Genomic DNA, 27,665 nt, shown 5'->3' with positions numbered 1-27,665 from the left:
CATCCATCATGACAGAATAGAATATAGGTGGGATCTGAGATTTCAGCTTTAGCCGCTGCTTAACTAAACCACAGCTGGTACAAGTCATTCAGCACCATCAGACTCAAAGTGTATGGAATAGTTCTCTTTAAATCACTAATGTTGACTGTTTCCCACTGACTTTGGCCGCTCACCCTCCCAGCCTCTGAACAAATCTGTGCCCGGTAACCTGCTTTTGTTAGCTGAATATTCACCACGAATGCAAACGGCAGTTTGGCTGGAGACAAGTTAATTCCGTAAGGTCAAAAGACTTCGGTGCGAGTTGCGTTGAAACTGTGGCAATGCGAGAGCCTTGTTTTGCATCCTTGCAAAATGTTTCTTTTCATATTATGTTGGATTCTTGTATCAATGAGGATGCTCAAGCTGTGATGCCTTAAATGAGCTCCCTTCAAAGCTATAATAATACGGTCATGATTGCCCGGCAATTTCTGCTATGGGCAAAAGCCTTACCTGCTGAGAGCTGAGAGCCTTCTGCACTTTGCCTTAGCCCTGGCAGCTCAGGCAGAAAGAGCCATGAGACGGGAACCTGCTGGATAGCTTTTGCCACATGACTCTAGGCCACGGACTGGACGTTAAAAGCTATCTCAGCTATGCTATATTTCTTCTTTTCATCTGGAAGTTTTATTACAGGAAACCACAGCAGAACTTATATAAAACTTTTATCACAAAGCCTTCTATATTTGTCAGCAGTATTAACAACTACCAGGTCATTGGGGCTGTTAAAATTACTTTCACGGGAGAAATACTCTTTTTCTTTAGATGTACTACTTACCCACAGGTATCATTGCTATTAGTGACTGCTTAGAACATACCTTTGTGCATTTTAAACTTTGGAAAGACTGGTTCTACGATCCTATGTTTTTGTTCGTAAGCCTGCTTGGTATTTGGAAGAATAAATTTAACTAGTACTGAATGAGGATGAAATGGAATTGCTACTTTGGGTTCTAAAACTAGGGTTTATCTCAAGCCGCCCAGAGTGGCTGGGGAAACCCAGCCAGATGGGCAGGGTATAAATAATAAATAATAAAAAATGATAATTATTTCTTAAGAAGATTGACTGTTTGGCTCCTGCACCAGGTAAGTCTCATTCCCAGTTCTCGAGTTAGAAAAGATCAGGGGCAGGGAGAAAGAAATGGTTAGGGGTGAAAGCGTCCCATCCCAAGAGATGCAGAAAGCCACATTCTTGGGAAATGGACCTGGGGGCTGGTGACATTCCTCCAAGGCAACAAAGAACAGAGTATCTGGCCTGGGTAATAATAATAGTTCTTTGTCCATGTGACTGGGTTGCCCCAGCCACTCTGGGCAGCTCTCAACAAAAACACAATACAGCATCAAACACTTTCCTAAACAGTGCTGCTTTTTAAAAATCACATACAGTGGTACCTGGGGTTACAGGCGCTTCAGGTTACAGACTCCACTAACCCAGAAATAGCACCTTGGGTTAAGAACTTTGCTTCAGGATGAGAACAGAAATCGTGCAGCGGCAGCGGGAGGCCCCATTAGCTAAACTGGTACCTTAGGTTAAGAACAGTTTCAGGTTAAGAACGGACCTCCGGAACAAATTAAGTTCTTAACCCGAGGTACCACTGTAGTTGTTTATCTGTCTGACAAATGCTGGGAGGGCATTCCACAGTGTGGGCACAACTACTGGAAAGGCCTTCTGCCTGGTTCCCTGTAACCTCACTTCTCACAACGAGGGAACCACCAGAAGGCCCTCGGAGCTGGACCTCAGTGTCCGGGCTGGATGGTGGGGGTGGAGACGCACCTTCGGGTATACAGGGCCAAAGCCGTTTAGGGCTTTAAAGCTCAATACCAACACTTTGATTTGTGCTCAGAAACGTATTACTGTTCTTACCTGAACCAAGAGAGTAGACAATGTGGCAATAGCACCATAGAGTCCATTTCAGCTCATAATGTTCACTGCAGTATATACACTTTAATATTTATTTTTTAAGGAGAGGGGAAAAAACCATACCTGTAACATGCTTTGTAAGAGAGCATGTTGGTTAAAAATAAATAAATCTGAAAATACTGTTCTTTGGAAATCTGTTAGGATTTCTAACTCTTAAGTGTGATATTTCTCCTTTTTCATATAAATTGCTATTTCTTCACCACAGTGACAAAAAAGACACCATCTGTATGACACACACAGATTTCCTGTATCAAATGCCACTCAGGCACAGTTGCCAATATTTTACAATAGTAGCTTTATGGCATCATGGACTTTGATCTAGAGTCTGGTCTGCTGCAAAGAGAAGCCTAAAGGAACGCTTTTAGAATAACAAGAGCAGGCTGGGTGCTTGTGACATCACTAGTGTTTCCTATACACAAATATGTGGGTCTTTATGGAAACATTTCTTCCAGGCTGAATACCTGTAGACGTATGACTTGAGAAATTTCTGTATGTCTTGAGAATTTTTTCTTTATATCCCCTTGGGGCCTGATTAAAATTTTCACTCCAGTGTTTTCCCCCCAAGTTATCTAAATGCACTTCCAGAGGCTGAAAGGAACAGTTAAAACTTTTGCAGCCCATTCATCAATTCATTCTTCTACAACTCATAGATGACGACTTGACTACAGTTTCAGCATGGCACCAGAAATACAAAACCAGGAAAGCAATGTAGCCTCTTCCTTTTCAGTCCTGCTTCTCAAAGGGCTACAATCTGACTATTTTCAAAGAAAGCCATGCTCAAAATATTGTTGCTCAAGTGCTGAAAGTATATGATTTAAGCACACAATCTTTGCCCTCTCTCAAAATCACTTAAACTGTGTATCTTTTTATCGTATTAGCCACCCACTTGAAGGTAGTCGCAATCTACAAATGCATTAACTTTTCTGAGACAAATCATTGGCATCCTAATCATCTGATTCCAATGAAAGGCTCCCTCTTAAGACACAATTGCAGCTGCCCCACATTGACAGTTACTGTTTCATACACATCCCTTAAAATTCTGTAATCAGCATTCGCCAGGCGCCATATCACATTCAGCACACCACATTCAGTCAATACAGACATCCCCAAACACACAGAGGCTGGTTTTGTCAAATGTTTTATTGAGTGTAGACATCTGGAGTACTGTAAAACATGCATTATCTGTAGATTCAAAAAGGAGCAAGCCATATTGTCCTCACTGTCAAACATGTCAGGCTTGGCATATATGATGGAGATTAATGAAGTATCATGAGAGTAATATGGTTCCTGAAAAGCTCCTGCAATTTGGAGTAGTCTTAATCATTTGAAATGCAGAGCTGTTCACATTTAAGTGAACTTGTACATTCACGGGAGGTGTCATAATTCAACTCAAAACAAACACAAGGGGTTTCATTTGTGGGGGTTATTCGTCCTTATGTATACAGATTTTATTTTATTTTATTTGTCTTCAAGATACCCCTATCTAAATAAAAAAAACCCATATGATTTTTAAAGTAACAGAGTTTAATTTTGAGTAATGAACAGATCTGATATTCATTTCTTCTTAGGCTGTTGAGGTGTGTTAAATTTAAAGAAGATAACATCTCCATCTTCAACTACGTAATTTCTGCCTTGCTGTCTGTATTTCCCAGCAGCCTAGGAGAGATAGAAGAATAGATTACTGCATTAAAATGATGCAAGTATTTTAAAAACCACTATTTTGAAATGCAGTGCGTATTTTGAATAAAATACTATCCGCTCAGAAAAACATTTGGTAGCTGCAAACTTCTTGACTTGGGCTGAATTTGATTGACAAATATATAATCACAATTTATTCCTCACTGCTGATAGTGAAAACAACATTGCTTTGAAATTTTCTCATGTAATGTCAATTGTGTATTTGATTTGGGTCCCTCAAAACAACAGCAAGGTGTTATTTTATTTTATATTAAAATAAACAAAGCTAACAGAAGGTATTTTTAAATCCTCCCTACCTCCTCCTTAAAAAAAAATATTCTCAGTTTTCTTGATAAACAGAAGAGCCAGCACTTTAAGAGTTATTTTCAATCAACAAGAGTAAATATGTCTTGACTAAATTGGTTAGGGAAATATATTTCTCTTCCCCTCTGTCAATGAAGCAGCGTGCAATTTGAAAACAGCCAATCCCCTTCTTTTCCCAAGGAAAAGGAGGGCTGCGGAAACATCATTGGATCCAAAGAACTATGAGTGAGTGGAAGGAGAACTCTTCTGCGTTCTCTTGTGCTAAAATGAATGGGAGACATATTGCAAATACTATTTCCCAAATATTGGGGATGCATTATTGAATAAGAAACGGTGTATAATGGGGAAAAAACAGGTTCTTGTGAAGACACCCAAACCATAAATAGATTTTGAGAATGAACATACACTGTTTTACATAGTTGAAAGGTACCTTGGGAGCCAATACAATATCACTTTCAGTTCTCATACTCTACGACAGAGGGAAGAAATTATTGGGCCCTGTGATCCCTACAGTATGCTGAGAGGGGAGCATCAAATGAGGAACAGGCAAGGTGAGGACTCAACAAAAGAAGCTTGGTTGGTGCAGATAACAAATTGGCATTTATTATATCTCCTGGAAACAACCCAACTTAAAAAATGGAAGAGCAGAATAAGCATCTTAATGTGATGTTGTTAAATATGTGTTGGGGGAAGTGTACCTGAGATCCAGTCTGTGCGCCAGTAATGGATTTTAAGGAAGCAAGTGGGCCAAGATCTACCTCGTGAGTTAGCATGGATAGGTTGCAATCAATATTTTAGCGAATGAATTTATTATGCAGGACTGATTATTTTTCCTCTATCACCTAAATCATTTTTGCAAACAATTCTAAGTACTGAAGGGAAAGCATGGACCATTGCAAATAAGGTAAAGAGGGAAAAGAAGTGAATATATTTTTTTTAAAAAAACTTTACAATTTAAAGGCAAAACCTGAAACAAGGCATTCTTATCCAGCAGTTTCCAGGGGCAACTTTTATAACAATCTATTGGCAGGAATGTAAGTAATACAAGTTACAGGCAGACAATAATAACTTTAAGACAAGTGTTCTGTGAAGCTAATGGCTTTTCAAAACAAGCTACTTCTTGTACTTCAGTGACAGGAATTATAGAGATCTATAAACTTGCTCCTATTGTTCTCAATCTGACATTATGCCATATTATACATCCAACATGCTACATACAGGTTCTTGATTCGATACCCACTTACACGGGAGAAAGTCCCAGTGAACTCAGTGGAGCTTACTTTTTGAGAAGACTTGTACAGGACTGCACTGAGAAGCATCTCAGAAACAACACACGACACCAGGCTTTCCCAACCTGGTGCCCTCCGGATACTGTTGGGACTACAAATTACAAGATTCCTCACCACTGGCCATGCTGACTGGGACTGATGTGAGCTGCAGTCCAACAACATTTGGAGGGAACCATATTGAGGAAGGACACACTATTCTTTGAGCATTGGGTGCTGCAGTAGCTGCCTTTAACCCACGACAGCACATTTGTTACAACAGAATTAGTCAAAGTTCTAACTGTTTTAAGTTAATCGTCTTCTACACATTTTATAGATAAACACAGGCATCGCAGTATTCTGACTGCGAAGACTATACCCATGCCAAAAGTCAGGAGTGATTAGTTTAATTAGTGACACGTAGAAAATGCTCTCTACAAATATAAGCTGTGGTCATGGATAAAATTCAAGATTATACAATTCAACGCTTGCATCTGGTGGCCCGAGAGTTCCAATACGTGGGCTTGCATGTGTGTGTTACAGCCTCATTTCACAAGCCGCCTTTTCCTATCCCTGAAACCATGTCAGGCAATGCAGAAGGGAAGCCCCGATCTCTCGTAGGGGTTGGCGACTGAGAGGCATATAAAAGTGTAAGGCTTGATCACTTGGCTTTCTTTATCTCATGCGTGTAACATCCTCATTCAGGTACAGATCCCAAGGTTCCTCACTGTCTTGCTTCTGGGTTTGGCAACCCAGGAGAGCGGGAAGCACCCAGCTGGAAGAGGCAACAAGATTTTGTGCACTTCTATAAGGTCTGGACTATCTGGCTAGGATGAGACATATCAGGCCATCGCTAGGCAAGGCTGTTTTGTTAATCCTTCCTCTCCTTCCTACGGGGTGAGGAGGAGGAGGATCTGAGAGAATTGGGGGTGGGGATGTTGAAACAGCAAACCACAACAGGACCTGCCGGCAGCCAACTTTAGGTCCCACCAGTCAAACCAGCCGATGGCCAGGAAATTATTAGCTTTTCTGTTGTAGAGTGGCTTAATGTACAAGCATTCTTGGGATAAGCCTGTTTCGTTCAAAGTGTCTGTGTTCATTGCTTTCGCAAAGTGGGCATAGTCACTTTTAATGAAATACATTCTGACATACTAATACAAGTATTATGTATTTTAGCTACCAGTTCACAATTAATTAAAAGTGGCTGTGTTCCTTTAAATTCCCCAGAGGCCATTTAATCCATTTTCATTGCTATCAGAAACACTGACTGGGAAAAAAAAATCAATACCCATTTGTGAGTCTTGAGTATGTATTAAACAAGACACGTCTAACCAGTTCATTTGCACTTGAAAGCAGCCATCTGTAGAAGCCAGCTTTGCCTAAGCAGATATGATTGCTAATAATGTGATATCCCTGTAGACTACAAAGCCCACACAGAGCTATTCAGTGTATAGTTCACAGCACTGGCATTAAATTAGTTATGCTGTACTGGTGTTAGACACACACAAAATAAACTTGAAAATCGATCATAACATACAAAGCAACCAACAGCCATGACCACTGTTGTTTCAGCCAAATCTGGGAACTCCCAAAATCAGCTTTGATATATAAACAGAAATAAATAGTGGCCTGTATTGTCTACAATCACAATCTGTTCCAATGTAAAGCCTATGAAAAGTGTAGCCTTCCCAAACATACACTCCTAGAGCTCTGCATTTTTGAAGTGTACCTTGTTAAAAATTGCAGAGGTACCTTGCACGCTTATTTATTTAACTATTCGGATTTCCAGCTTGCAAATATTTCGAGATGTGCAGTTTTTACAAGATTCCTTTAAGCAAGGCAAATTTATTTAATATTCAGATCAAAACACAGAAAAGTCTTCGGCGAATTTTAGATGATCACAAGACACCTTTTATGAAATATTTTTCACATTTGTAACTAACAGTAATGTGTGTGCTTTGTATAATTTATTATTTGATATTTGAATAAGCTTCCTGGCTTTATTTATGGCTGCATTTTACTTGTTTGGCTAGGGCTCGATTTCACTTTTATAAGGTGGTTCGCGTGCCACAACAAACCAATTATAATGGGATTCCCCTCCCCCGCATCACATACACTTCCCGGGGTTCAAACAGACCTATTAAAGCCCTGCTGCTCAGCACAATCTTCTTTAGTGACACTACTGAGAATAACCTACATTTCAAATTACGTTACTGCATACCTTAAAAGCTATCAAACAGAAGACAAAGAGATACAATCTTCTAAACCTTTTAATGCATTCTGAAAGAATGCTTTGAATATTGCCAAATTTGAACTCTTTTCTTCTTCTTTTTTTACTGTGCTAGCAAACATGATAGGAAAGCCCAAACAAGTCCACCTTAAAAGACTGAAAATCTGAACCATATTGCAACAACAAAAATGTGGTTATTTAACTCCAGATTTAGTAAGATCTAAATCTGATTGTATCTGTTATTATATGATAACAACACAGTTATGGGCTGTTAGCAGGGCACAACTTTGGGCACCTAATCAGTTTCTGCCCTCTAGTGTTGGGAAAGAAGATGAAATTCCCCATCTTCATAAAGGTAAGGCAACATACAAACCATCTGTTAGAATAAGTGTTCCCTTCTCATTAATTTATGTGGCTACAATAAAGGAAATCATAATAAAGGAAACAATCAGGAAGTAACGTTCTCAGATGCTACAGTTGGAAGAAAATCTTACAGCTTACTATACTTCAGAAATTACCTGCTTAATTATGTCTTCAGGTGTTTTATTCAATCCACAAACAGGTTAACCATTTTAACAGAATACATCATATCCCATTCATGCTGTATATAAAACACATCCCTAAATGTTTGCCAAAGAACTGTAGTTTTGTTACACCAAACAGATGTAACAGAACCAACAGATACATATTATCTTTCTTTAACTGTTTGAAAATGATCTAACAACTGCTATATATGCTAGCATTAACAAGTGGTGCAGTTTGCAATAATTAAGTTAAAATGGTTAGTATTACTGCCCAGTCTGAAACATCAAGTGTTATTGCTTGTTTACATTTGTCCTAGTAACTGTCATACCATATTATGCCATATCTTGAACGGTATCTTAATTCTTGGCCAAAATGTAAACAGTATGTCTGTGCTCTATTTTTAGCATTGACTTCTCTCCAATAAAGTCTTAAAATAAGAAAATTGTGTTAAGGGAAGGATAGGAAGCTCACCTTGACAGCTGATTCTGAACCTCCTTCTTTAAAATCTTCAAATTTCATTACTTCAGCCATAATGAATCCCTTTTCAAAATCAGTGTGAATCTTTCCTGCAGCCTGAGGAGCCTTCGTCCCTTTCTGTCAAAGAGAAAAACCAGGAGAAAATTAATTGTATTTAGGAAGATTGATTGTGCAAGAGAGATTTCTCTATTGTAATGTGCTTTCAAGATCTGCTGAAACTTAGTTACATATCAGTTAAAACGTCAGGAATCCAAATAGCTAATTTTCAGCACTGGGCCACAGACAGACACTTTTAGCAGAGATAAACAAACTGGTATTAAAAAAGGCAGGCTTTGTTTCTTCCTAATGCATATCAACTGCTATATTGATTTTGGATACTGTGTAGGTTTTGCAGGAATTCGATCATTACAGTGAAAGAGAAATAAACACATTAAATAACTTTAAAAACTATACGGTCCCAGGTGTTAGTTCAAAATAAATGATGCTGATTATCTTAAAATTCTATAAAAACAATTTATTTACAGCATTGATCCAAAACATGGACATTGTCTAAGCATGAGAACACTGAAATAAAGTATATTAAAAATTAACATTTTAAAGTCATTAAATGGTATATTTAAAATGCGATGTAACAACTGAAACAATCCATAACCACCTATTTACATGCAAATAGCCCTGATATATTTAAATTATGAAGAATGCATTATAATTGCTTCATGTGTTAAACTACAAGGGCATCTATTCTATGCACACACAAGCATGGAAAGAAATTTGAGAAATAATGGTGACCTAAAGGCTGCTTAATAAACCATGTTAAAGTGCTAAGGAGTCTGACACTGTAAAGCATAGTTTTTACAATAAAAGATGTATTGGGTTAATATGGCTACTCACTGATGCTTACCTGACTAAATCTCTCAGCACATTAAATCAAAGATACTTACAATCAGTCTTAAGATAAACCAGCTTTCAGATTTCTAGCAAAGGAAAGGCATTTCTGCTACTCTGTGAGCAAGTGTCTTTGAACACATTATCCTGAGCTATGTCAAAGTGCACCATCAAACTAAATACGCTTTTATATTTTTCAAAATGATTTAGTGTGCTTGTTGCGAAGTATCTAAATATCTGCAGCATTATTTTAATTTAAAATTTACTGGAGTTAGTCAGGCCAAACCAAATTATTATAAAAAGATATAAAAACAGTACTAATAATATCCATCACAGCAAACTGAAGCAGAAGCATGTTAATGGACAAAATATTGCATTTACTATCTTGAAGAACTTATGTTTCCATTAGATCAAAAACAGAGTTTGTAGTAACATGCATCTGAAAAGAGAGCTACCCTCTATATTAAAATATATTTACATTAAAAAAGCAAACCATTATACAGCTCAGCTTTTACTGTCCTCAGGGAATAAATTAGCCACCCTGACAGTAATCAGTTTACATCAATATACATTTTTAAGGCATATGTAAAGACTTGATATGAACACATAAAACCATCAAAATAAACCATTCCTAAATATTCAAATATGTATTCCCCCCCCCCAGCAGAACTGTGTACCCGCACAGAGTATAATCATGTTATATTGCTTTTATTGCTGAAAATGTAATCCGAGCAAAGCAAAAGGAGGAAAGAACCACCCGCAACCCAAACAAACTTAGCGAATACAAAATGAAAAGCAACATCAATTTCACTGCAGACAAACCCAGTCACACAGATTAAGCAAGCACAATACTGGTATGTCTTATCTCTGACCACAGGAGGAGGGTAGACAGATTCTACAGGATGAAGAAATTCAGACTATGTAATAGGCAGAATCAATTGTTACCTGCCTCAATCAATGCAGCTCCACTTTCACTGTTCAGCAGCTCACAAATAATTAAAGTTATCCTGGACAAAAACCTCATCTGTAATGACTAGCTAACCGCCACCATGACAAACTTCAAAGTCAGTGATATCAATCTGAATTCAATAGTGTGGAACTGGATATAGCTGATGAATAAGTATGAATCTTACCCTGATGGTCCATGCACGCACTTCATCGGGGCCTGCAGTGAAAAAGTATTCTAGTTGGAGTGCTGCATACCCAGCCTTAATGATCTTTGGTAAAGCACTAAAATAAAATGGAAACAAGGCCATTCAACTTATACACAAGAAAAAAACCTAAATGCCTCAACCATTCCATTTTGGGAGGGGGAAAAGAGACTATCCATTCGAAAGATTCTGAATCTTTCTTCTCATCTCTACTTTTAAGCATACTGATAATTGTAATAAGTGCATAATAAAAGCTCTCAGATGCTATTCTGAAATGGCAGCCATAGAAATCATGCTTGATTTCTTCATAAATTTGGCAAAATACAGAAAGGCAGCGTTTGGGTCTCCCGTTATTGGAGGACCCCAAGTCGCGAGAGCATTGTTATTTGACTAAAATTAAAACACTGAAATAATTTATTGCTGTTATTCAGAGAAACCAACAGCGACATATTCTCTCTCTCCCCCCAACCCAGCCTCCTCCCTGTGGATGACCAGAGAGTTTTGGTGATCATTCCTTTTAAAAAATATACATAACTAATACCTATGGTATAATTAAAACACTGTACAGAGATGACAGATGACAGTTAAAAACTTAATTTAAAATAAATCTTTTCACTCTGTCTCATGGTAAAGAAAGGAGAAGATTCCCTCTTTATAATGGTAATTACTCTGTCATTTATTATTCTATCAGCGCAAGCAATTAAATTACTGCAAGGAAATAGTTGATAATAAAGTGTAGGGAAAATGAATGCTAATTAACCTTTGTGTCATGTTCTCTTCCAGATACTTCTGTTTCTCCTCAGCACTCATTTCTTGCAACTTGAGTTCTAAGGCCCCACTAAAAGGAATGACCAAGGCGCCTGGGTCATGCTTGTCCACCCACTCTTTAATTTTTATCAACCTGTAGACAAAAAAGGGCACAACATTATCTTGTAGTGCATGCATGACTGTACCACATTCATTATTATCAAGTAGCACATACATATTCATAAGAATTGCACGGTTTTATGATGCCATCTTTTTGTGTATTGCTTTCCAAGGTCAAGGCATTAACAGGCAGCAATTGCTTCAGGTGTACTCCATTAATATTTTACTGTTATCTGCTTTTATTCTCGCACATTATAATCTACATGGAACACGAACGGATTTTTAAACGGGCTCGAAATCTGGCTAGGGTTTGAAAGGGATCTCAAGTTAAAGCTGCACATTCGAAATACACTTTAGGTGTGCTCCAAGCGTTGTGTCTGGCACTCAAAGAAGTAGGACTATCCTAAGTAATATCATTTGGTTGCAACAACAAAAAAATCACACCAAAAAGAGCCTTAATTCCTTGCAGGCCTTCTTTTTATTACTGTTTCCAACTGCCTAGAGCAGCTACAATTTGGAACTGTAAAAATATCTGTGGACAACAGACCAAGCGATATCTGCATTCTTCCACGTGTATTGTATGGCTACAAATGCATTCAGGGTCTTTCTCCCAGTACTACCTACATCTCCATTAACTCTACAAGGCACATCCTTTTCACTGTACTACCCCTAAACCTCTCCCACCCCCAAATATGTTTACAAATGTCATTTAGTAATAGAAGAAACGAAAGGCCTGTCTAGTCCAGCATCCTGTTCTCACAGTGGCCAACCAGATACCTACAGAAAACCCCACAAGGACTTGGAGGGCAACAGCGCTCTCCCCACGTGTGCTTTCCAGCAACTCTCTCCATATGACCTACCAGGACCTTGAGCAAATTCTCTTCAGGTCCTTCTTCGTGTGCCTCCTCCGCAAGAGGTCCAGAGGTCTGACAACACGAGAATGGGCCTTCTCTGCAGTGGCTCCCCATTTGTGGAACGCTCTCCCCAGGGATTCAGCTGATGCCTTCATTATACAGCTTTAGGCGTCAGGCATAAACGTTCCTCTTTAACCAGGCCTATGGCCGATTGACATCCGGTGCCCTTTTTAAAATATGTTGGGGAGGAGGGAATTATTGGTTTTTGTTCTTGTTTCCATTGTGTATTTTGTGTCTTTATATTGCGATTTTATGTTGTGAACCACCCTGAGACCTGCAAGTATAGGACAGTATACAAATTTAATAAATAATAATAATAATACTGAGAGAGTACACGCTAATAATGCAAGAAGCCTTCGATAATGTCATCCTCCATAAATCACCTGTTAAAATCATCCAAGTTGGTGGCCATCGCTATTATCTTGTGGCAGGTTTCGTATGAAGGAATATATCCTTTCGCCTGTCCTGAATCCTCAGCTTCATTGCATGACCTCAGGTTCTAGCATTTCGAGGGAGAAAAAATTGTCCACTTTCTCCACCCAGGAACAATTTTATACATTTCTATCATGTCTGCCCTTCTTCTCCTCTTCTTCTAAACTAAAAAGCCCCCAAAGAATTTCCTCACCAGAGAGCTGCTCCAGCCCCTTGACCATTTCAGCTGCCCTTTCCTGCATCTTTTCCAACTCTGCAATATAATTTCTGAGTTGCAAAAAGTAGAACTGTACACAATATTTGAAGTGTGGTTGCACCATAGGATCTGCGTAACAGCATTAGGATACCGGCAGTTTAATTTTCATTTTTTTCTCCTACTGAACTCCCAACACAGAATTCATCTTTTTCAAAGCTGCCATACACCTGGTCAACATTTTGAATAAACCATCCACCATCTTTTTTCTACTTAGTCACTGCGGTAGCAGCAGTGCATGTGCCAGTTTTTGTAATGACCAACAATGGCAACGTTAGACTGCTTGAGCTCCCCACTACCGCTATTACCAACAAAACTGCAACAAAACATTGCAGTGTAAAATGCTCCTGTTCAGAGTTCTTACCAGTTATAGCCATGCCTTCTTCAACCATAATCCCCTCCCCAACTATTATTATTATTATTAGTAGTAGTAGTAGTAGTAGTAGTAGTAGTAGTAGTAGTAGTATTTATTGAATTTATATACCGCCCTATACCCAGGCATCTTAGGGTGGTTCAGAGAATAATTAGTATTCTGTGCCAAGTGAACATTCTGTTCTCAATGGGCTGCTTTTGGGAATATCCCCTCTTAGGCTTTATGTGCTAAACTAGCCCATTAATAATAATAATAATAATAATAATAATAATAATAATAATAATAATAATAATTATTATTATTATTATTATTATTATTATTATTATTATTATTATTTATTAATTATTATTAACCACCATATACCTGCAGGTCTCAGGGCGGATAAAATCAGAATATAAAACCACAAAACACATAATCAAAATAAAAACAACCCAATAACCCCCCCTCTTGCACTTGAATATGCAAAATACTTCATTATCTATGGCTACTGTCTTGCATGCCAGATTAAACAGCAATAACCAGTATTAGTACAATAATGTATATATGGCAAAACAAACAAATATTTGAGTGTTAACATTGATGCTAAGTTGGTTCCGTGGAATAGATTAAAACCTTTTAACATCTGGTGATGGGGGTAAGAAACACAACATTCCTCCACAAGCAGAAATGTCAGTGTGAAAATGGCGCTTGGTTATAAACACAGACGAGATATTAGGATATCAAACAGATGGCACTCCAGTCCAACAGGAGGAAGCTGTGAGCAAACACATTTCCACTTGAAAACCTCCCTACCGTTTACGTATAAGGCTGCTAATGGAGCACGTTATGATCACCAGAGGTACAACCCGGTGCAGAACTCTATACATGCCCATCCTAAACAGTAAACTAGGTTCAGGCACAGCCTATCCCCTGACCTACTTGCCTATACAGTGATGAACACAATTTCTGCATGCCATCTTCTAGGCTACCACTGGCCAATCTGGTGCTCTCCATAGATTTAACTCCATTTAGTCCCATGTGTCCAAAAAATCCCACAACCCTGTAGGGCACTAGGTTGGGAAGGCTGATCTAGGCTGTGGAGAGAGTAATGGGCATAACAGCCTCTTGTACCACTTGTGGTTTGCCTTGGACAATGTCCAAATCTAGCCAGAAAACAAGCGATCATCAGCGGCCAGCTTAGTAAAAATTAATAGCCAGTTGACTACAGAGGAAAACAGAAGGCTTGTTGGCCTTTGGAAACAACAGCAGAGACAACTGAGTCAGCACCCTGTAAATTAATAGCTGCTAGTGGCCAAGCAGGACCCAGCGCAGGTACAGGGACATCAGAGGCCTGGAACGATGTTTCCAGCTGGTAAAAAGATTCACACTAGTAGGCTGCAGGCCCAGGCACATTATACATCACTCCATTTTCCTGGTTGCCAGTTAGCTGTGGGAAACAAGACTTTGTTTGTCTCATGTTGCTGCTGAACTCCACAGAATTCACATTAGTGGACACAGGATGCTTGTAGCATAGTACACAATCAATTCAGATGTAATTTAAATCCAGTTGTCTGAGGATTAAGACTAGATACGTGAGGGTTGTAATATTGTGGATGTTACACACGCTTTGAAATATAAGGAAGCAAGGCACATACAGGCCTGAAGCGAGTTTTATTTAGATTTTTAAACCTATTAATTTTCCAGCTCTGGACTATGGGTTTTATGCTATTTTGGTAACCTGGTTTGAAACTGTGGGCATGCAAACCTTTCAATAATCCATGCAAATGTCAAAATAAACGAAACCACAAGTTCATCAGTTCTCATTTGTCAAAGAAAATAGCAGGAGATCAGAGCTATTATAAGATTAAGTGTACGGTGGACAAAGAATACAGAAGCTCCTTCAACAGTTTGCACACATGGTGTTACATAACGCTGTCCTTTCGTTACTTGTGCAAATGGCCAGTCCATAGTTTTCAATGCTCTATATACTGCATTGCTGCTTCCTCTCCAGAATATTGGAAGGACACCGTTTAGCACCAAAGACAGTTAATGAGACATTGTTGGCATTTTAAGAATTTAACAGCAGCTTTATTTTATAGGTATGGCAGCTTTGGTCTAGAAAATAATTGGACAGCAAAAGTCCCCACACCTGCAATTTCATAACACCCCCTCACACGGCAATACAGAGCATTCCAAGCCCATGCATTCCAAGTCGAGGGTCTCACAATTTCCCCCCTGAAAGTTTGTTGTTCCCCCCAGGACACTGTTTGCAGCTCTGCACAGTCTTCTTTGAGCAGCGGGCTACACACTGTGGCGCTGCAGTGGGGAGAACTCACTGCTGAACGTGCACACGGGGAATGTGAAGAAAGCTTTGCATGGGCTAATGGCAATGCTGCAGGCCCCAACAAGGGGGTTAGGGGTGCGGGACAGAATGGCAAGAGGTCTATACTAACTTCTATGGAGCAGCTTTCATTTTAGTTCAACATGTGTGGGGCAGCAGAATTTCATCCCAAGCTGCCAGATTGCCATTCTACTAAAAAAATTCCCAAATAATGTGCAGAGGTGTGCAAGCATTTATTTTGGGTTTTTATCAATGTGCTGTGTTTTTAGACTAATTGAGATAATGTACCATGTGACCACATCTAAAAGAAAGCACAAAACATAAAAGCAAAAAGCAGTTTTAATATATTTCTAAAATTCAATACAGGTTTTTGTTTTCTAAAAATGGTCACCATAACTAAAACTAAGAATGCTGTGGAACAAGATAAGAAATAATTACTTTGGCTAAAACACCAATTCCGAATAATAATAGTGCTACACTCATTTTAAGGGCTTTTCTGTCGAGTCCTTAGAGAGATTATTTGCATTCCTCAGGTATTCTATTGTACAATTCAGATGAATAAAGACTTACAAATCATTCCTCCACTGCCAGTGAGAGACTTTGATCCAGTGAATACACTATTGTACCTTAACTATAATTGGCAAAAAACCTGACAGTGTGTAGAGCATCACAAGCTTAATAACAAAGGAGAATATCTCAGAGTGTTGACAGATGATCTTCATAATGCAGAAGCAGAGCTGGTACATTTTAGCAATAAATGAGCATGGAGGTCTAAAGGTCTCTGAAGTGACTGACATCAGACCTGCCACTAGCTCAGTACACAAATAGGGTACTGCATCATCCTGTAAAGACAGGTTCTTTGCTTGCACATCTCACTTTGGGGCCTTTCAGTGTAAAATAAAAAATAGTTTAAAAGATGCATTACAGAATACTCACAACATTAATACAAACTAATGAAATTAAAATGGAAGGTGGCTGTCTCTAAGCAGCAATCTCTTATGTTTAGGTCAACAAAACCACCACTGTAAAGAATACATATTCAAAGCTATGTTGGTATCAAACAACACCAACAAATCACCACTCTTAAGTGTAGTGTAGTCAATTGGATAGTCAAACAAGCCAAAAAATGGATAGTCAAACAGGTAGTCCGTTCCATTGTATTTACTCCAGAAACCAGTTCTGGGTTTATCTAATAAGAATGACCAAATAATTAAATATTATCTAATAATAATGACATTATTATCTAATAATAAATAACTAAAAGGATTCATTGCCCAACATCATTCTTTGCACTATGAAAGAGAGCATAGCAATCGGTCAGAGAGAAGGCAAAGGGCATTTAGTTTTCCATGTATGCTACACAGTGAAGCATCACTTGCCCTGGACTGCAAGACTTGAGCCTATCCATTTGCCAGAGTGAACTTCTAGCTCTTTGGCTCCACACATCAACCCCAAAAATCTGTCTACCAAACTTCATCTAAAAATGCTCACACCAACTCCGTAATCAACTCACTTCTGCAGACACAGGTATATTATTTTCTTTTCCAGATAAATACAGCAGTTTGAATCAAAGAGGTTCTGGAAAATGCAGATAATGTAAATTTAAGAGGTCTCTTCTCAAACCTAAAGAATGTCAACTATATTCTCTCTCTCTCTCTCTCTCTCTCTCTCTCTCTCTCTCTATGTTCTTCTTTGTAGTGCTTCAGTCTTTGCCTCCCTGCACAGCTGCTTTGAAGTACTGGACAAGGCAGTGCAAAATGGGGCTCTTTGAAGTTTTATGGCTCGGCACTTGAATGCTTTCAGCCACACCCAGTTCCAGACTCCTACTTCCACAATCATAAATAAAAATGTCAGAAGTAAACAAAAATAGGAAACTATGATTCCTGATGTGCTCCTAAAGTGTTCAGAAATGAAAGGAGGCACTGGGATTTGATTGTAAAAGATTAGTTAAAACCTAGAATAAACTGGTTCTGAACCACTCAAAACTCCTCAAAGCCTTGAGTGTGCAGGGAAGCCGTGCATGTCTAGTGACATCATCAGACAGTGCCTTTCCTCACCTGCTTTTTCTGGATTTTCTGGAGCCAGAACATATTTGCATGTCCACCCCAATCAGAACCCAGAAATCTGGCCAAAAATTCCATTAAGGTAGAATTTCGCAACATTTCTAGAAGTGCTTAGAATTAATTTTTTAGTTTTTGTCCCCTTGGCTAAGCGGCATGAGACACCCAAGAGGCAATTTTGCTCATTTACATTCATTTAATGAGTGGAAGAGATATAGGACAGAAGGTAAGAGTACGATCCTTAAAAGGAGGAAAGATATATCTAATATTTGCTCAAAGGCAATCCCATAAACTGAAGCTTAATTCCTGAACAGAGTCAGTTAATGATTTTGACACATTTTCACCTATACAAATCAAATCATCCTCAAAACCATGCCAAAGAAGAGAAACTATTGGCTTTGGAACAAGGCACAATGAAGTAAAATACATTATGACTACTAGATATCTGTCAGAAACTGAAAATGGGTTTTCTTGCTGCACTTCAGCAGATCTCATGAAAACACACACAAAACAGTAAAAAGCAAAGATTGGAAAGCTCTAGTCTTTTCTGCTTTATAAGGATCAAGGACAGTAAGCAGATAATTATACCATTTAGGAATCTTCTGTACTTGTGCGAGTTTCAAAGTTATGAAGTAAATATTGAAAACCTGTCTCTTCAGAGCGAAGCCTTAAATGTATAATTTCAAAACATTTAATTTTTAAATTTAATCATGCTGCTTCAATATTTCAACAGAAATCTGGAAATAGTTTGCATTGGGGATAATGGCATGAGAAAATGAGAAGCAAAGGGTTTTAACATGGCTGCCTAATACTTATTTACATATGCAAACACTGGTGTTTGGACAGACTCAGAAGGTATCTTAAAAGTTGTACTGATTATGCATTTTTATTTATTGTAAACCATTTTGAGAACTCCAGAAGGTAAGCAGTGTGTAAATGGAAATAATCATAGTATTTCTGAGTGTTCTTCAAAGGCTGCCCCTTGTGAAGTACTTCACAGTAGTCCAGCTTGGATGCATGCATGGCTGAAGCTAGGTCTACTTTCCATAGACAGGCTGTTTGGCTAGCATAAATAATAATTAATTTTCATCATAGACCTTTCTGATTCAGGATTTCCCCCGTCCCCTGATGCAGTGAGCCTCCATATTGTCTTTTTGAAAAGGGGTGTAAGATTTGACAATTCCACAAAATATGGAGCTGTTTTGGGGATAGAATATATATAAGCTGCTAGGATTCTATCTAGCGTGTGGATCTTCTAAAGCCCTATGGGCCGCACCCCGACATAATGCTATCCTCAGTCTCAGATGCAATGGCTTGAAAATTAGCCCACTTGCCAAATCCAGCTTCTAGCTGATACACAAGTTTAGTAGTATACACCCAGCAAATCTCCCAAGAATAAAAGCAGGTGGCAACTGAACAACCCGACGGATTCCTTCACTGTATTTCTTCCAAGGTCAGCAATTAAACTCATGTGGAAGCAACATAAACGGGCTACCTTGGCAGCAAGGCAAAGACTGCGTTATTATAGACATGTTCTCTCGTGATAATGGATTGTATCCAAAGCAATGCTAAGTAACTTGTTCTGTTAGCAGAAGGATTTACGCTCTCCTCTCTCCTCCCCCAGTGGCCCTTAAATCTGTTCCCACATCCCTCCAAAGCAGATTGGGGGAGGGTTTGGTGAGTTCCACTGTGCAAGCGTAAATCTTTGTGCAAACAAAACACGTGCACTGGATACCACTCACTGTCCATCCTTATGACTTGTTAGTTCCATATAAGCCTGCTCCATATAGTCACAGTCTTTGATATAAATATTTCTAAACAATCAAATGAATATGCTGGTTCATACATTCACCAGATTCTAGAGCTTAATTCAACATGGTGGAGCAGAATGATCTCCTTCCTTCCACCATTAAATAACTTCCTGTGTCAACTGCAGCCTCCATATGGATAGCCAATTCCATAAATATGTCTATCTCTCTTCCGCACCTTCTTGAGGTAGACAAACTTTGGAAATGACATTTCCATGAAGCCTAGAAAGTGGTCACGGGAAATCATCCACGCGGTGGATTATCATGATGTAGACTCCACTACCCTATTTCAGTGCCTGCTCCTGATGAATGCATGATCGCTAGGTTCAATCTCAATGGAATCTTAAACAGGAAGTCATGAATGTTGGCATCATAGCAATTACAAGAATATTAATCAGCGCAAGGGTTGTATCATTCCAGACGAAGAGTCAGCTACAGCTATTACATTTGGGACACATACTCCTCCCAAGACCCATTTTTCGTATAAGCAAATAGTGCACCCAATTTGTTGATTTCTTTTGGTTGGATCATTCGTCCTTATTTTGCCCCCCACCTCCGGTACTTCTGGGTTTAAAGTACATAAATTCCAGGAGGAAGCATATTTAGAACTCTTCATTCATGCTTCCCTCCTCAATGCAACAAAGCAGACATGGGGGCGTTACCAATACTGGAGATATACTAATCCCCAGTTCACTAAAAACAAACAAATAAAAAGCTTAAGAACACTGAAAGTGTACCAGAGCAGCTCATCAGGTAATGAACTAAAGTTATGCTCACATATTCTACATCTTTTTGAATTGGTAAGGAAGAAAACAAAGATGACCTGTTCCTATACCTTTGCAGTTTGTGCATTATAAACTTTGTTTGCTAATTTACCAGCAAAGGTGCACACTTGAAAGTCTTGAAGTTGATGATACACTTACGGTACAAGCAAGCAGTATAATTACATAATAGGCTGAAATAGCTTTGCAACAATATACCATTTTTAAAAAACAAAACAACAACAACCTGCTGTATAATTACTAAAATACTAGAATGGCTCTAGATGAAATTCAAGCTTATGAAGAAGAGTATACAGCAAAAAATGTTTTTAAAATCTCAACATAATGCAAGTGTTGACAGTATTCTGCCTAAACACAAATTGCCAAGTCCATCCACGTTTCAAATGTTCCCCCCCTTGTTGCACTTAATTTTCCCCTTGCATATAGATAATTGGAAGGAAAATTTATAAATGTAATGACATTTGTAAGTACAGTGGAACCTTGTGTTACGTACCACCCCCCTTACAAATGCTTCAGGTTACAAACTCCACTAACCTGGAAGTAGTTGCACCGGCTTGCGAACTTTGCCCCAGGATGAGAATGGAAATCATGCAGTGGCGGCAGCAGCGGGAGGCCCCATTAGCGAACGTGCACCTCATGTTAAGAACAGTTTTGACTTAAGAACGGACCTCTGGAACAAATTAAGTTCATAACCGGAGGTACCACTGTGTACACAAAGTTTAATATACCCATATTTTTTGCTCTATAAGACTCACTTTTTCCCTCCTAAAAAGGGGAAATGTGTGCACATCTTATGGAGCGAATGCAGGCTGTGCAGCTATCCCAGAAGCCAGAACAGCAAGAGGGATTGCTGCTTTCACTGCGCAGCGATCCCTCTTGCTGTTCCGGCTTCTGAGATTCAGAATATTTTTTTTCTTGTTTTCCTCCTCCAAAAACTAGGTGCGTCTTGTGGTCTGGTGCGTCTTATAGAGCGAAAAATACGGTATATAGAGTAAAAAGGTTTCCCTTCAAGTGTTTTTTTTAAAATAGTTGGTTTGCAGCTACAAACATTAACAAACCATGGTTACAAACATGAAGAGTAAAAATAAGTCCTCAGACCTCTTTTTATGCATTCTTCTGTGTGCACATTCTTATGCATAAAAAGTGATGGGCACAAGATGGAACTCTAGAGCATCTCCATGCAAACTGCAATGGGCACAAGCAACACACTCCAGAAATGGAAGGAGAGGAACCAGTGTGTCATTGCACCTCCAATTCCCAAACCACAGAGCTGGTCCAGGAGGATGCCACGGTCAATGGGATCAAAATCCATTGAGAGTTCAAGGAAAACAGTGTGCCTAAAGTGATTTCAGGCCTGAAGCCAGGCTGAAAGGGGTCTAGGTAAATCAGTTTCATCCAAGTACATCTGAAACCGCATAGCCACCACTCTCTTGAGCAACTTGCCCTTGCATTCTGATGTCATGATGGCTGATTTTGTTGGGAACAAACCTAGGGCAAACCTTGTGTTTGTGAGCATCTCCCTCCCTTCTCCAGCATCATTATGAAGAGTTCAGAAACTTAAGCTTAAGTGATTATCCACAGCTTGTCATATTGCAGTGGTACCTCTGGATGCAAACGGGATCCATTCCAGAGCCCTGTTCGCATCCTGAAGCAAACACAACCCGCGTCTGCATGTGCGTGGGTCGTGATTCGCCGCTTCCGCGCATGCGTGTGACATCATTTTGAGCATCTGCACATGTGGCGAAACCCAGAAGTAACACCCTCTGTTACTTCCGGGTTGCCACGGAGCGCAACCCGAAAATGCTCAACCCGAAGCTACTTCAACTTCGAGGTATTCTACAATAGGCGCTGTGGGTTAAACCACAGAGCCTAGGACTTGCTGATCAGAAGGTCCGGCGGTTCGAATCCCCGCGATGGGGTGAGCTCCCATTGCTTGGTCCCAGCTCCTGCCAACCTAGCAGTTCGAAAGCAACACAGTGCAAGTAGATAAATAGGTACCGCTCCAGCGGGAAGGTAAACGGTGTTTCCATGCGCTGCTCTGGTTCGCCAGAAGCGGCTTAGTCATGCTTGCCACATGACCCGGAAGCTGTACGCTGGCTCCCTCGGCCAATAAAGCGAGGTGAGCGCCGCAACCCCAGAGTCGGTCACGACTGGACCTAATGGACCCTTTACCTTAATCTTAACTGTGGGCTGCTTGGAACAAGCCAACTTCAGACCATGAGTTATCAACAAAACATAGTTAAGAATAACCACAGTTTAGGTTTCAGAGATAACACTACATTATAGTTAACTGAAAACGGAAAGAAAAGTTTCTGAGCAACCACACTAGAGAAGCAGCACTAAGGTTTGTTGCTGTCATGATAAACCACACAATAGCAGAATGCAACCAATGGTCAAATGTGCATGTAAGCCAATAATTGTGGCATAATAAAAGCATACTGAACATGAGCTATAGGCTGGTGTGTGCAGCTCAATCACTTCCATTTCAGTCGTCCACTGGCGTGTAAACTAACTGGACAGAGGAAAGTGTAGCCTTAAAACATGGTTTCTTGTTGGATGCACAGAAAACAGCTCCTGCACAACTATGCATTATAAGAAAAGGTTCTTGGCCATTACATAAATTATAAACACTCATAATTATCAATTATTAGGACAATAAAAGTGTAAACTATGAAAGATAACTTAAAACTAAATTTTCTGAACACAATACTTTAAAACACTGGATGACCTTTTGTTTCTATCGTGTATAGAATTAGTCAAATTTCTGTTGTCCCTTAATAAACGCACAGTATAAATGCTTTCTATCCCTCCAAACCTAACAGTCAGAATTACAGAAACTGAAGGTGCAATTCAATGTAGTGATTCATAGGTTCTCTAATAGAAAGATTCAGCAGTTTTCAATCAAGACCTTTATTCCTTCTCTGAATAAATGATGCCTGAAATTTTTATTCTTGTTCTAATGGAATTTCAATGGCCTTCACTGCAAATCTACTGGAAATTTTCGCATATTAAGTAGAAAAAATTAAATGATGTTAACCACATTTTAATGTGATTAAGTCTGACAGGGTCATTATTTCTGCTAATCATTCAGTTTAAAGAGCTCAAACAAAAGTTTATAACAGACAAGCTTTTTAATTGTGTATTGACTGTATAAGAGAATTTAAGGCCACTAAAAATATAGATTCATTGCATTTCACATGTATAGACCCAATAATCTCTTACTCTCTTGAGGGGGGGGGAATAAAAAAAGACTTAATGGAGTATTTATTTCTATACTTCCTTTCCATATAATGTGTGTGTGTGTGGGGGGGGTGTTTTCAGAAAGGGTATGCTTTTCAGTATTGTGCTATATTCAAGTCCTTGGCTTTTTCTTTTAAACTACTGTAAGAATCGCCCTCCTGAATCAAATGAAGGGTCTACTAGTCGAGTACGCACAACGGATAGTAAGATGTACTGAGGTAGCCAGTATTTCCTCAGCATTTTGATAATGAGGATGCCTTGCCTCTGACATAGACCTTCCATTTTTAAGCAATCATACCTAATGACCCTGGATAGCCTTTTTCTCTATAAATTTATTTAGTCCTAAAAAAAAACCTGTTTATGATAGTGCCCATTCCCACATTCTGTACCACTGAAACTCCTATTTTAGGTATGCATTGAAACTATTAATTAAAAAAAAAATAGTTTCTTTTCCAGTTAGATTCACAAAATGTTTAGGGGCATGCGTACCCCTGCATCCCCCCCAGAAAAAAGCACTGGTGTAGACAGGCAATGGCCACTGCATGTGGGAGTGTTATTCCCGCCCCCCTGTGCATGTAGGCAGAGTGTGCATAAGTGCGCCCTGCCCCATTACACTCCTCTTCTATCCTATTCCTGGTCCAAAAGGACCCACACACCGGGGATTTTGCATCAATTGGATGTGCCTAAAATGGTTGCCACCTGTTAATAGGTCAGTTAGGTCTGTAGAAACATGTAACTGGGGATGGATTAAAGCTCAGTGGTAGCGTACAGTGGTACCTCGGGTTAAGAACTTAATTCGTTCTGGAGGTCCGTTCTTAACCTGAAACTGTTCTTAACCTGAGGTACCACTTTAGCTAATGGGGCCTCCCGCTGCCGCCGCACAATTTCTGTTCTCATCCTGAAGCAAAGTTCTTAACCTGAGGTACTATTTCTGGGTTAGCGGGGTCTGTAACCTGAAGTGTCTGTAACCAGAGGTACCACTGCACATGTCTTGCATGGTTGTAAGCATCTTCAGTTAAAATTATCTCTAGTAGCAGACCAGGAAAAAGCTGGTGATCTTGAAGAGCTGTTACCAATCAGTAAGAAGATACAGTGTTACCTGGGGTTACATACGCTTCAGGTTACATATGCTTCAGGTTACAGACTAACCCAGAAATAGTACCTCAGGTTAAGAACTTTGCTTCAGGATGAGAACAGAAATCGTGCTCCGGCGGCGCGAGGCCCCATTAGCTAAAGTGGTGCTTCAGGTTAAGAACAGTTTCAGGTTAAGAACGGACCTCCAGAACGAATTAAGTACTTAACCCGAGGTACCACTGTATTTGCTGTTTAATAGACTTAACTGCCACTAGCTATTACTTGTGTCTGGTACAAATGATAAGTAATGACTAGCAAGCAAATCTTACAACGAAAAGTTACTCTGCCCCCCCCCCCCCGATGCTCACCTGGGTGGGAGCTTCTCCTTGCCAATACCAATTGTTTTTAATCACATCTGTTGCCCTGTGTAGTTTCCACTGAAGACTGCTGCTGAATTGCAGCCCACGCGCTTCAATTTAGAAAAGGCTACCTCCGGCACGCAGTTATATGTGGCTACCACCTAAGTAGCAGGTAGAGAGAGACAAGCACACAGAACACAAAAACATATCATCTGGCTATGAAAAGATTGCCAGGGGGTGAGGTGGGGGGAAAGATTCCACAGATGGCTAATATCACATATTTTTATTGCTGGTTTCAGGTGATGGTCTCTTGCATTATACAGCCATATAAAACAGTTGCTATGAAAGACTTAATGATGCAATACAGCAACTTATTACACCTACACTTTCATAAATATGCTTAGAAAAGTAATAAAACGTGAAAATTTGTAGCTCAGACAACATTATTCATCCTTATCCATCCATAGCATTCCAACAGATTCAAAACAGGATTACACATGGCTGCCTGACTACAAGCACATGCCAGTTCTCATCTTTTGCCTTCCTAGGGAAAAAAAGTGGTGATAAAATGAATGAACGTACTCATTCAGGCACTGAATACACATTTAATGTATTATGCAAATTATCAAGCAATATTTCAGATTCTATCAGTGCAATACCCAAGAATGGATTCCTATAGTAGTAGTCTAGGGCTCTGGTATTGTTACTGATTTGCTATTGTGCTGAATACAGCATGACTCATTGCAGAAGTGCTGAAACCATCTTGGTCATCTTGATAGAATGTTAATATTAAAGCTACATCTACATGTTCCTACCAGCCTGATCGCCTTCCCAAGCATTCTTTACATAGCTACCTGTATAATATGGATCAAGGTCCATCAATAAGACTTCATATAGTCTGGAAAGCTGAAGGAAAATAACTACACCATTCAATACTTCCAGCCCTGAAGCATATTACTGATGATTCACCAAGGCAAGGATTTGACCCCCCCCCCCCCCAAAAAAAGCAAAGAGAAGCATGGGGAGCCAATGGCAAGCCACTGGTCAGTAATGGCTATTGTATCACAATTCCCATGGGTCAGAGCCAATCTTTGTGTACTAGCAAACACAGTTATTGCTAGAGAATATCATCACTACATCCCCACAGAGCCAACTGAATGATGTTGCCTGCTTTGAGGTCACGTCTTCATCAAAGTCCCCTTCACCAAAGGGGATGCGGGTGGCGCTGTGGATTAAACCACAGAGCCTAGGACCTGCCAATCAGAAGGTCGGCAGTTCGAATCCCTGTGATGGGGCGAGCTCCCGTTGCTCGGTCCCTGCTCCTGCCAACCTAGCAGTTCGAAAGCACGTCAAAGTGCAAGTAGATAAATGGGTACCACTCCGGCGGGAAGGTAAACGGCATTTCCGTGCGCTGCTCTGGTTCGCCAGAAGTGGCTTAGTCATGCTGGCCACATCACCCGGAAGCTGTACGCCGGCTCCCTCGGCCAATAAAGCGAGATGAGCGCTGCAACCCCAGAGCCGGTCACGACTGGACCTAATGGTCAGGGGTCCCTTTACCTTTACTTTATCAATGACAGAAGAAAACAGTGATAGCTGACTTTATAAAACTGCTCTCTTCTAAAGGTTCTTTCTCTTGTGACATCAGCATCATAGGAACTGCTACAGAGCAGCTCCAACCTCTATCAATATTGTTTCCCATTTCTGTCAGGAGCAACTGTAAAGTGTGAGAAGCCACAATCTGCACTCCTCCCATATAGCTTCCCGTGTTACTTGAGCAGCACAGGAAGAAGGTGCATGGCAGTGATCCCATACCCCAAATGTAAAATGAGAAGGGACTTTAAGCGACACTTGCTGACATCACAACACTCACAATCTGGTAGGATTTCAATTAACAGAAGAGTGGACTCCTTTGCACGTAGGAGGCAACGGACTGCGTAATGTTATGCCTCTGATGCTCATAATCCTCTTCCAACCAGGAAATGTATTTTAATGCAAACACACATATTCAGGAAGGCTGCAAAATATGATCAATGTTTGCATTCTAGTTAAACGTAGCCAGAATGAAACTGATATTTTCTTTTATCTATCATAAAATCAAGACATGTGCATAACAAGGACCACTAAAACTAATCATATACCATTGGTTTTCGTATGGAAATTTATGGTTTTTATTTATTTTATTTTATTTGTCTGTTAAAACACCTTTCTGATGAACTGTACAAGAACCTTCCTCAATGCAGTAATGTATTTAAAGTTATGGTAGAGATACAAGTTGCATTCAGTCTCATTGTGCTCAACAGAGCCTATTCCCTAGTGTACAACATAAGGCTAACACCTTGTGCACTTTCCACATAACACTAAACTATGGTTTAACGTAACATGACAGTGTCTCAAGGTTACAAAGATTGGAAACTTTTGCTTCTGTTTTAGCTAACCATGGTTACTTGTTCTATGCAAACCCAGACTAAATGTTAACTTGGTGTTAACTATGATTTAGGAAACAAGCTAAATTAAAGCATAGTTTATGATTTCAGCTAACTTTCATAAACCATGACAACTATAGCACTTTAAATTTTTTTATTTATTTTCAGACTATAAATACATCAACAACAAAAACAAAAAGTATAAGAGTTGAGTCTTTGATTCAATACGATGTTCAATTACAAAGAGACCACTTAATACAGTGCAAGTATCCAAT

General features: G+C 39.5%; 1 protein-coding gene across 6 annotated transcripts in view; it reads right to left on the bottom strand.

Moving 5' to 3' along the window:
- Nucleotides 1-3,073: 3,073 nt before the first annotated feature.
- OLA1 (Obg like ATPase 1) overlaps nt 3,074-27,665 on the bottom strand; it is a 93,694-nt gene continuing 69,102 nt past the window's right edge. For 5 of the 6 annotated variants that reach the window (XM_028749400.2, XM_028749404.2, XM_028749412.2 and 2 more), the window contains 4 exons: nt 11,246-11,386; nt 10,468-10,564; nt 8,444-8,566; nt 3,074-3,607 (listed from right to left, as the gene is read on the bottom strand). In XM_028749400.2, the coding sequence (XP_028605233.2) occupies nt 3,506-3,607; nt 8,444-8,566; nt 10,468-10,564; nt 11,246-11,386 (463 nt within the window). In that variant the 3' untranslated portion in view covers nt 3,074-3,505. Of the gene's footprint in view, nt 3,608-4,811; nt 5,993-8,443; nt 8,567-10,467; nt 10,565-11,245; nt 11,387-27,665 lie in introns of those variants that run through there. The other variant, XM_028749420.2, reaches the window with a different exon arrangement.

Source organism: Podarcis muralis, chromosome 1 (genome assembly GCF_964188315.1).
Source record: "Podarcis muralis chromosome 1, rPodMur119.hap1.1, whole genome shotgun sequence".
NCBI classification, from domain to species: domain Eukaryota; kingdom Metazoa; phylum Chordata; class Lepidosauria; order Squamata; family Lacertidae; genus Podarcis; species Podarcis muralis.
Note: the sequence above shows the minus strand (reverse complement) of the source record. Positions and strands in the feature narration are given on the sequence as shown.